General features: G+C 33.1%; 1 protein-coding gene across 2 annotated transcripts; it reads left to right on the plus strand.

The window, feature by feature from the left end:
* The first annotated feature begins 4871 nt into the window (after positions 1 to 4871).
* On the plus strand, positions 4872 to 7526 carry ZR3 (Zim17-type zinc finger protein). 2 transcript variants are annotated; one of them, XM_089610168.1, is made up of 4 exons: positions 4872 to 5008; positions 5151 to 5252; positions 6036 to 6258; positions 7278 to 7526. In XM_089610168.1, the coding sequence occupies exons 2-4, from the start codon at positions 5192 to 5194 to the stop codon at positions 7522 to 7524; spliced, it is 531 nt and encodes a 176-aa protein (XP_089466294.1). In that variant the 5' UTR covers positions 4872 to 5008; positions 5151 to 5191; the 3' UTR covers positions 7525 to 7526. The 2 variants fall into 2 exon arrangements, with proteins under 2 accessions (XP_089466294.1, XP_089466293.1); XM_089610167.1 differs by lacking the exon at positions 4872 to 5008 and having other exon boundaries at positions 5056 to 5252.
* The last annotated feature ends 4624 nt before the right edge of the window (positions 7527 to 12150 follow it).

A 12150-nucleotide genomic window follows, 5' to 3' on the forward strand; every position in this document is an offset into this window, starting at 1 on the left:
TAAAAATAAATGTTAAAATATGTACCTAAAATAAATAATTGAGATTTGTCCCTACTAAAATAACGTGAAGTTTATTAGTTGTTACTTGTTATTCTTTTTTTCCCAAAGGTTATTGTGTACACGATAGAAGAAACAAACAATCAAAATGAAACAAGTTCAAGGGTGAATCGTACAAATTCAAAGCCTATAAGAAAAGTGTGACATTGCATATAAATACTTTTGATGGCATTTTATTTTTCCAGCCAATTTTTCTTCTTCTCCAAGTCGGTATTTTAAGTTTTGTAGAACTTAATAACTTAATGATCAAATTGCGATTACCCATTTCACGCAATATAAATTTGGTTGGAAAGATGTATCAAATAGCTAAAAATAGTGTGAATGTCAACAAACAAACATATCAAAGTTATTTAAAGTCGTTTGAAATTCTGGAGATAGAGTCGTGATTCGTTTCCCTTGTTTTATTTATTTATTCTAATTTAGAGCTGTTTCTAACGAAACAGTTATCATGGATTGGCTAGCGTATAGATACATATCACAGTAATCCTTTTGACGGTTGTAAGTTGTAATATCATATTCTGCAAATATAAAATTCGAAAAATGCCAAAAGAATTCTAAATAAATATAAAAAATATGTTTTTGACCAAAAAAAAAAAAAAAAAAAAAGGATGCAGAGAACTTCACTTTAATTTGAGCACGCACGCGAAAAAAAAAAAAAAAAAAAACACTATATTATCTGGACCCAATAACTCAAAACAACATGAAATGCCCAATACTAGGTCCGTTTGGCACAGCTTTGTTTTTTAAAAAAGTGTTTTTAGTTTCTGTTTTTTATAAAAACTGTTTTTTTATAAACTGTTAGTTGTTTGGTAAACTGTTTACAAAATAGTTGTTGCTGATAACAAAAGCTGATTTAGCGTTTGGTAAAATAAATATATTATGGTCAAAAGACTAAAATAGACATGTTCTTAAAAATTAAATAATAATTATTAATATGCTTATTTATATGCATATATATGAATTATAATTACAAACTAGAAAAATACGGACGAAAAAAATTTATTTTATTTTTAATATAAAGTTTTTTAATTATTGACGAAAATGTAAACTACAAATTTATCGTTCCTACTAAACTTGCAGTAATCTCATCTCTTAACTTGTCCATACTACTCGAAGAAGTCTGACAATCTTCATCTTGATCTTCAGTTGTGTCGTTTTCATCCCCCACTCCATTGCCCTCTGTCTCGTCGAATATTTCAAAATTCATCTCTTGTCTTGCATGCATTCGAATATAGTTATGCAATGCCATAGTTGCGATAAACCTTTATTTTACTACGCCACCACTTTTCACTTGCATCAACGGTATTATTGTTACCATTCCATCCAAGACCAGTTTCTTTACCGATCAATTGCTTCCAGAGTTTACATTCACCTTTCAGTAACTCCATCTTATTTTTCAACTGAGCTTTATTGTATACCCTTTGTGTTTTCTCGGAAATATTTTTCACCATATTCTCTCATCGTACTTTGGTGAAACTTGTTCCCGGTCGATTTCCAGCTTCAATCTCCGCAATACATACGTCGCATAAGATTTCAATCGCATCATTATCCCATACTGCTTTTGTTCGAGGTCGTGTATCTTGATTTTCAGTCATCTACAAGTATACATTTAATTCAAATAAATTTTTACTACAGTAGTTAAATAAAATTTAAAAAATGAATTATTTCTACCATATAACCCTAGGACCTAGGTGTTGTAAATCGTGAGATTATTATCATATTTACACAAGCATTCGGCATTTATCAAGTAAAACTATTCTTAGGTAAAAAAAAAAAAATTCAAAATTACAAAAATGTACCAAAAAAAAAAAAAAGAAATATAACCAATATTGTGCTGGAATTTTTTTTCAAATAATTAGCTGTATAGCCATCTAAAACACTGGTAATTTGGTTTTAGCCAACCTTTCGTTAATTTTCCGTAAATAGCCATCTTGCTTACGTGGCAGCTTATTAATTGAATTAGTTTTACCTTTTTGTCCTTACGCTATTTTAATTAGGCATTTTTTTAAATAAATTTCGAATTAAATATTGAAACCGAATAGGGAAGTTTTCAAATTTGAAATTTGAATTTTGAGCAGATTTTGAAAGATATCAGCCATTAATTGTTATGTATTTGGAAATTTTCAAAGTTGACTTTAGGTAATTAGTTTCTATTTTCGTTGCAATTCATTAGGTAATTAATTTCGAATTATTTCTTTATTCATTGATATTATTTTGTCTTCCATATATTCATAATTTCCAGAATTTCGTGCTCAAAATATTTCCAGAATTTTTCAGTTTATTTACACGAATACACTGTAAATAGGCTTTGTATTTAGAGTGAATATACTGTAAATAAGCTTCGTATTTACACGAATATACTGTAAATATGATTTATATTTACACGAACATACTGTAAATAGGCTATCTATTTACACAAACATATTGTATATAAAAAAAAACAAAAACAAAAAAAAACAAAACATAACCAACCAAACAAAGCGCGCAAACTGAAAACGAAACACCCATCCCCAAATATCAAACCCTAGAAAAAAAACCCCAAAATAATAAATTGAAGCAGTTGAAGCAGTTGTTCCCACCGCCTCCACCTCCTCCGCGACCACCGCCGCCGCCATAGCCGCATCCTCCGCCGCCTCGACCGCCGCCACCGCTGTAGCCTCCTCCGCCATAACCGCCGCCTCCACCTCCGTAGATGAGGCGCAATGGCGTGGCGATCAACGCAGATGAGGCGCTGAGCTACAAACAGAGAGAAAAAGAGATAGAATTAGAAAACGAGAGTGGGAGACGGCGAGTGAGAGTGCAAAGAACAGAGAATGAGAGCTAAGTGCAGGGAGTTTACCAAGGCTGAGGCGCGGAAGGCGGGGCTTCGACAGGTCTGACGCGTGGGAGTCGGGGCCTCGACGACGATGGGGCTGAGGCAAGACTTTGACAACGATGAAGCTGAGATTGGGCTAGTCGTGGTCGTGGTCAGAGAAGGAATGAGAGAGAGGAATAGGTGGTGGCGGTGGTCGGCAGTGATGGTGATGGTGAGGGCGGCGGTTATGGCGGAGGAGGCTACAGCGGTGGCGGTGGCGGAGGAGGCGGAGGCTGGTGTCGGTGGCCGCGCGCAGAAGAGAATGAGGAGAAGAAGACGGCGGCGTCGGTCTCAGCGGGATGGCGCTCGGTCTCGCCGATGAAACCAGAGCTCGCTTTTTTTTTTTTGGGTTTTCAATATGGGGGTTCTCGTGTTTGAAATCTGTGTTTGAATGAGAGTGAAGATTGTGTGTATATTTGGTATTAATTACAGAGATAATGATGGCCCTAGAAATATGCGGCAGTTATTATCCAATGATTTGCATTAATTGATTTTATTTTCGCTAGGGGAACGGGCGGGAGCAGTTGCGAGGATATATTGGTATTTTTATCTACGTAAATAAATCCGCCTGGTTATTAACACAAAATTAACCGAATGTTGGCTAAATCCAAAACTGTATATTTTTAGGAGGCTATTTAGCTATATAACCCATTTTTTTTTTAATAAATAGTTAAAGTTTCACTCGTTGCTCATTGTGCTGATTGCACACTTAAGTATGGGATAAATATTTCAGCTCAATGTTTGCAAATAACTAAAAATTATTAAATTACTAGAACAAATTAGAAATCAGGAGTCATTAAAAATCCATAACATTTTCTTTTTCTTCTTTTAGTTGTATGTCTGCAAATAACTAAAAATTATCTTATGTATCTCATAATATATATTTCAAACGTAAAGTAACATTAGAATCCGATTGAATCTATCAATGGAAACCAAAACCGCCTAGAACATTGCTCGTCGTCACAAAATAGTCATTTGGTATTGAGACTTATTTTTGTAAGTCTATAATCATACAAGTCTATACTTATTTTTGAAATTATGACTTGCATTTAATATAAAATCATTTTAAAAGAACCAAATTTTTGGGACAAAATGTAACAGGATATACACCGGTGGTGTGGTCAATGTTCAAAATATCGGGATATATCGGTGATATATCGCCGATATATCGTTTTTTGAAGAGTCTCGGTAAAATATCCGTCGTAATCGTTATCGTTTTATAAATATCGGTAAAATATCGATGATATATCGACAAAATATCGTTTAGTTAAAAAATCCAAAATATCGACAAAATATCGTCCAAATTTGAAAATATCGTTTTTTTTTTATTTTTTTATTTTATTTTTTATTTATTATTTCTTATTATTTATACATTTTACTTATTAATTTTACTTAGTATAATGATATTATCAATATTTCTTTATTTATATTTTATTATACATATAAATATATGTATGATACATAACGTATTATATATATAATATCTATACTAAATTACTAATAGACTAAATAATTAAATATATAATACTATTCTTTTTTTTATTATTTTAAATAATATTTGTAATGTAGTAGAAAAAATATTACAATTTCTTTGAAAAAATATTTTATTACATTTTTTAATATTGAGAAAATAATGTAAATATTAATAATGTATATCTATAAGAAAAAAGTTATAGCTTATAGGTATATTTTAAATTTGATTGTTTTATTAGAAATTTAAAAATATAAATAGTGGTACATATTTTATTATATTTTGTTATAAGATTTTTGTCGATATATCCGTCGATAATCGATATATCATCGATATATCACCGATATAATCGGTAGTCGGTATTAAAATTGTTATAGAATATCCGTCGATATATCCGTCGATACTCGATATATCCGTAAAATCAGAACCTCGGTATGGGTATCGGTATCGATATTTTGAACATTGGGTGAGACTAACCCAAGTTAATTTTTTTCTTCCTCAACATTTCAAAACCTCTCGACATTTTTTTAGAGAGAGAGAGCGAGCGAGAGAGCGAGCGAGCGTGTAGAACGCCGGGGAAACGAGGGCTGTGAGCTGATTTTTTCTTCAAATCCGTTGTGCTCGAGGTAGATTTTCAAATGGTTGAGCTGATTTATAAGTGGGGAGTTTTTGATTTCTAGGTTTTCTGGTTTTGGGGTTTCAAAATTGGGGGTTTTTGTTCTGTTCTTCCTCAAACCGATTGATTCATTCGTATCTTGAAACATTTAGTTCGTTTTTGTTCGTCATTCTCAAGCGTAGAGCATATTTCCATGGCCGCTCGGCGAATTTCATCATTGTTACTACGCCCAAACCACTCTCCTCTTCTCAAAGGTTCATTTCTCATTCCATTATCATTCGTTTCGTTTTCCAAATCAGTTTCTGCAAATTTCATTCTTCTTCTTTTCAAGTTACGCGCTTGTTCTACCGAAGCCAAAAAAAAAAAAAAAAAAAAAAAAAAAAAACGAACAATCGATTCCTCGAATTGATTTTCTGGTTTAGCAACTGAGATTTAGAGGCTTGAAAAGACTTAGAGTAGTTGAACAACGAAATATGACGTTGACACCTGAATTGAAGATGTGGTAATCGAAATAAAATAGTAGTTAATTAAGGTCTGAATTCAGAGTATGAATGAAAGGCATCAATTTTTTATTTTTTTTTCTTCAGTGACCTTTAGATTCCATTGTTCCATATCCACAGTACTAAACCAGGGTTTGAATTGAAAGGCATTTGTTAATTTTGATTACTAGTAGTTGTACTTGTGCTATTAGTTAAATCATTTATCTTTATCCACTGCTTTCTTTTTAGCTTCTAATTCCCCTTTATTTCAATCATATTTTGGTCCCTGTTACTACTAAACTCAGTTCTCAAGCTCGGGGAAATCGCCAAGCTTTACAATACTATGTAAATCAAATACGTTTTTCTTATGCAATTGTTTTCTTTTTCCTCTGCAAGTACAAATACTAATGATTATATAATCACCTCTTAACTATGATTGTGTATGTATGTGCATATGTGTATCGTCATCAAATTTGCTCGCTCGCTCGACGATAAACCAACTCAAGTCTCGAGGCTAATTAATAACACATTTCAAAAACCTTTTTTCATTATTCGCAGGTCTTTCTCAACGGGTTTTTCCTTCCATAGCGAGTTCTTTCGTCAGCCGATTTAACTTCCACGGAAGTGAAATCCGAACGCAAAACGAGCCAATCTCGACAAACGAAGACAAAGTTCCTCAGTGCTCGACCGATATCGGCTCTTCTTCGGTCAAATATTCGGAGGTTGCGTCGAGATTGAAAACTTCGTCGAGGCACGACATGGCAATGGTGTTCACGTGCAGGTAATAATGAAGAACCTAATAATATCTTATTATCACCTGAATTACTAGGAAGAAAGTAATAGAGTAGCGAAATCGGCCCATAAACTCAGCTGTTTATAATACCATGCTTAAATACTTACTGAAAACCCGGGAGATTATAGAAATTCTGGTGCATTTTGATATACAATTACTCACAAGTAAGAAAAATACAATGATAGTGATAGAGACCCTCGTTCTCACAAGTGACGAATCAAAGAGTGAACAAAGGCCAAAATGACTGTCTGTTTTGATATAATGGGGGTACAAAGTAATGTGTAATTCATTAAATGTCCTCCTAATATCTCATTCTTTCCTTTTATAATCACAGAGTAAGGAAAGTAAAGCCCAAGCTAAACCTAACAGACTGTTAAGAACCTAAAGTAATTAATGAAAAGCCTAAGGATAACCAAAATCTTATCAGATGGTTATAAGCTTTCGATAGGCTCGTTCTCTCCCCCAGGAAACATCCCAATTTTCACTCTATTCTCATTCATACCAAGTAACACAACAAATAAGGTCCGAACCAGCGACGGAGCTAGACTTTAAACTTAGGGGCTAAAGTGAATTTTTTTTTCTAGGGGGCTAATTTGTAGATTTTCAAGGTAAAAAAAAGAAGAAGAAAAAAAAAAGAAGAAGTAAATTTGGGTAAAAAAAGATGTAATTATTATTATTATTATTTTTTTTTGAGGGGGCACTTAATCCCCTGCCGGGCCTTAACTGGCTCCGTTCCTGATCCTAACCAGAGACGGAGCTAGACTTTAAACTTAGGGGGTCAGGTGAAGAAAATATTTCTAGAGGGGTTAATCTGTAAATTTCCAGGGTAAAAAAAAGGAAAAAAAAAAGAATGTAAATTTGGGTAAAAAAAATGTAAAAAAAAAAAAAAATTGAGAGGGGGGCTTAACTGGCTCCATCCCTGGGGTAGTAAAAATAGTCTATCTATATTGTAGTCTTAACTTAACAAGTATTGTTATGTGTGTGTGTGTGTGTGTGTGTGTGTGTAGAGTTTGCGAGACGAGATCGGTGAAGACGGCGTGCCGGGAATCGTACGAGAAGGGCGTGGTGGTGGTGCGGTGCGGCGGGTGCGATAATCTCCACTTGATGGCCGACAATCTCGGCTGGTTCGGTGAGCCAAAGAGTGTTGAGGATTTCCTCGCCGCCCGCGGAGAGGACGTCAAGAGAGGAACATCCGATTCCCTCGGACTCACCCTCGAAGACTTAGCCGGCGCTACCACCAACAACAAGCCTTGATATTCAATAACAAAAAAAAAAAAAAAAAAGGTGTGTACTTTCTGAACTGAACTGTTCATCTAAATACTGTTAGAGACTTGAGAGAGATTACAAACTATATAATGTACAGATTTCCTAGAATCCACTGAGTTCATGGGTTTTCTTCTTGGATTTTAGTATTTAAGGATGATATTAATATAACAAACAGCTGGGTTTTTTTTTTTTTTTTTTTTTTTTTTTTGGGGGCCAAATTCGTTACTGTATTTTTCTTTGTAAACAGATGATAGATACTAAGCTTGTTGAGGTTTTATGTGATGTTAGATACCTTGTTTTTCTCCATTGATTTTTTTTTTAGTGTTATCACTAGTTTAATTACAGATCGTTTTGGATAATATTAGTTTATAATTGAGCTGAGTCTTTTTTTTTCCCCCTCTTAATGTAAAATAAATTAAAAGGACCTTGGTTATTTGCGAGATAGTTTAAATCTATCTGTTCAGTTACTATAAAGAACACGCAGAAAAAAATGGTTGGTTTGGTCAGCTAGCACTAATCTTGATCATGTCTATGCATAACTGGTTCAAATCCCATTATCGTGTGTTGATGATTTTGGTCTTTCTGTAATTTTGGATGTGTTCTGCTTTTTGTAGAGTCCAGATTTTTATAAAATTGATGAAATTATCTCTTTCTTTTATAATTAAAAAAAAGGGTGAAAGAGAGCACCTTGCCTTTGGAGAGGATCGGTGCTCTCCAAGAAGGTATCGAGTACAATCAAATTCCATGATGAATGTTCTCTTTACATAAAATTCAATACATTCTCTACTTTTGCGAGGAATAACCTAAAAATAAAATCGGAAGATAACATTTTAGTGAGATGTCGAGTTTATACTTTGTGTTTACTTAAAATGACGAAAGTATATCTTAAAATAAATAACAGCGATACAAATTTACATTATTTTATTGATTTTTCATTGGTGTTGACTTTGATATGAGAAATCGAACCAAACCCACCCTAACTCTCAAATTCTCAATTTTGAAGTAAAAAATAGCCCTAAATAAAAATAGATTAATAAAATTCATATATCTCAAGAGATGGCTTCTTTCCGTGTTCGAATTGCAACTCTAAATCTTGAATTTTTACACTCGAATCAGTGATTTTGATGATTATCGATTGTCGATTTTTACTTTTTTTCTCTGTTTGCGTTTTCCACGATTCAGATATTGTTTTTTGTTTTTTCGTTATTAAATAAATATCATATAGAGCGCGAATGAATAAGAGTAAAATAAAGTTTTTACATAAATATTATAGTCACCATCAATGAAAAGTTAACAAAATGTGACACTGTTATCTATTTTAGGATATAATCTCATCATTTTAATTAAACAAATAGTACAAACTCGATATTTTTTAAAACCTAAAACTAAACTCGACATTTTATTAAAATACAAAGTATATAAATATTCGTCACAAAGTATATAAACTCGAGACAAGCTGTATGTGTTATTTTCTCAAATATAAATATACGTTAATATTTACCGTTGACCGTGACAAATAAGTGTGTGCGTACGCGTCGGTGTTTTATCAATAAATACGTTTAAATTTATTGAGTTTGAGTCAGACTCGAACTCATGAATTCTAGAACGTATAGTTAGGTTGAAAGTTCTATTGAAGGGATAGCTATACAAATTTACAAACATAATTACAATATTGGAAAGTTATACACCAATTCCATCTTAATTTATTTTATGTTATAATTAATAAACGTATGCTCACATTAATAAATCACCGAGTATGCCATATTTTTTACTTTATTGTTTGAATATTATAACATTTTATATACCTGAGTAGATATAAGTGTTGTAGGAATTATAAAACAAAAACTATAAAACTCACATTGCCTATACTTTTTGTCAAATTATTTACTTTCCCGAAATACTTCTCATGTCCTAAAAAAAAATGGACTTCGAAAAGTCATGTCAATGTCGTGCCATCTCTTTCTTTATAAGTTTACGGTTGTCAAAAATAACAACCTGACCATAGTTAGCATACTTCTCAAAACACCTTATGATTTCGATCCATTTGTCGAGCTTGACTTTGAAGAAAACCAAGCTATCATCGACGAAGAAAAAGTGAATTATCGTTATCCTCACGGCTCCAAATCTAAAGCCCTTTATAACTCCTTCGGATTCCATTCGCCGGAAAAAAAAAAGGCCAAGAGGCTTTCGGGACAAAGAAAGGAAAGAGTGAATCCCATTGACTTAAGCGCCGATACAAAATAATGTTGTCATTCACAATACCATAAAAAAAATAAACGAGAATCGAATCGAATCGAACATAAAATCTCTAGACTAGCTCATTTAAAGTTGTAGTTGAGCCACATGCTTCAAAAAAAAAATCCCACTCGGCTCGAACATAACTCTTAAACATGACGATTTTAAGCGGATCACATTTTCCATTACCGAACCTTAACATCACTTCCTAACATAACAAGAAAAAATTATACATAAAACTATAAAAATATAAATAAAAAGTCCCCAAAATTTTGAACATTGATTGGGATGTTCGTGATGACGCCATGTTACCCAAATTTCTAATTTTGAATACGATCAACTTGCTACTTTTTATCCTTATAATAGACATCATGCTTTGACTGAGAAATTGATGTGCCAACATATTCTTTTTCGTTTCATCAGGCTTTAACTTTTCATTTTCGGTGAATATATGTATACACAAACATCAATATCGATATGCACGCTTGTTTAATATCATTCATACACTAATGCAAGATAAGAATATGAGAAAATGACGTACTATTTTATAACTCAATTATCGTTTTACACTAAAATCATAATTTGGACAATTTTACTAATAAATCAAGTGTAAAAATACTCTTTTACCTTATCTTCATTTTTTTTTCTTTATTTCTCTTTTTTTCCATCTCTCTGTGTCCTCTTCGCGTATCCTAAAATCCAAACCTCAGATTCAAGAAATCACTTCCCAAGAATACTCAAACCCACTTCAGAGCCGCTACCTCTCTCTCTCAAAGACACAGTCGCAATAAAGAGTAACATCGAGCCCACAGAAAAATCACCGAAACCGATCCATATCGGAATTACCGCCTCATCCTTCATTTTTTTCTCCTACAGTCGCTCTGAAACCTCCAATTATCGGAACTCGGAACCCCAAAATCGCAGCGAAGAGGGCGACGAGGGAGAACAAGAGTTGGAGAAGAGAAGGGGACTTTTTGCGAACATGTGGTGGGCAGATTTCAAAGCGGCATTAGGACTTCTGGTCGTTTATGGCGGAGGAGAGCTTGTCGTGAGTGTCGCGGCCGACGTGCTTCTTCACCACTACGGGCTACGGGGGCGAGGAAATTGACCACTCGATTACGACTGAGACACTTGAGTGATTTATCGGTATTATTATTTATGAGTTGCTCTTTAGTTCTAGGGAAAGTTTTGTTGTATGAGCAGTGTTTGAAAACGTTGATGTTTACATTTTTTTTCACATTTTCCCTCACTTTTTTTTTTATTGTTTGGCTTGGAATTTATATGACAAAAGAAAGTGAATTTGTGTTTGAGTTACGATTAAAAATGGAGAAATTGCCCCATTTGTCACAAATTTCAAAACATTTTTCCACTTTTTACCAAAATACTAATTTGGCCCAAAATGCCACAGATATGTCAACAATGTTTACATCTAACAGTGAATGGCAAAAATAGATGTCAACATTGTTGACATAAATAGTGGCATTTTGGGCCAAATTAGTCTTTTGGTGAAAAGTGAGAAATTGTTATGAAACTTGTGACAAATGGGGTAATTTCTATTAAAAATGGGCATGATAACCTGTTGAAATAAGAGTATCGGATTAACCATTTTTTTACTGGTTAAACCATCGGACAACTAATTGAATGACTTTCAGGTTAGATTTGAGTGTACTCATGTTTTTTTTAGATTAATTGCATGATAGATTGCCAAAATTTAGTCACTGGTTAGCTATCAGCCATGATTTGAAATGTTGTAGTTACTCATTTATCCAAGATTCTAAATTCTTTCTTACCCTAAATATTGTTTGTTTGTCATTAGAGGACACACCATAAACAACCTTTAGGAGATAACAGGGACAATAAAATTTTGCATTAGAAAAATATCACTTCTTTATGGATAGATGAAGACTCTTTATATATATATATCTTTTTTTTTAATCGATGATGCTTTCTAGTTTGATTTGATTATATCTATGAATATGAATATGACCTTACAAGTGTTCATGATATTCATGTGAACAAAAAATTGTGGATTAGTTGTATGATCAATGCATCGAGAACGATGAAATCAATTTATATCAATTTACATTTTATATTTCGTGTTTGATGAAATGTTTGAACCATTTGATTTTTTAGCGTTGATTTTTTTTGTATAAACAGTGAAGAAATTGTGTCCTCTATGTTAACAAATTATGTCGATTATTGACGTATTTATGTCGGTTGTTGACATATATGTCAACAAATTGTGCCGGTTGTTGACATTTATGTCAACAAATTATGTCATTTGTTGACATCTATATCAACAAATCAACAAATTTTTCAGTGTTGTCATTTGTTGATATATAAATATGTCAACACGTTGTGTGAATTGTTGACATATAT

Source organism: Urtica dioica, chromosome 3 (assembly GCF_054948205.1).
Source record: "Urtica dioica subsp. dioica isolate 48M chromosome 3, U.dioica_male_clone48M_v1_H2, whole genome shotgun sequence".
NCBI classification, from domain to species: Eukaryota; Viridiplantae; Streptophyta; class Magnoliopsida; order Rosales; family Urticaceae; genus Urtica; species Urtica dioica.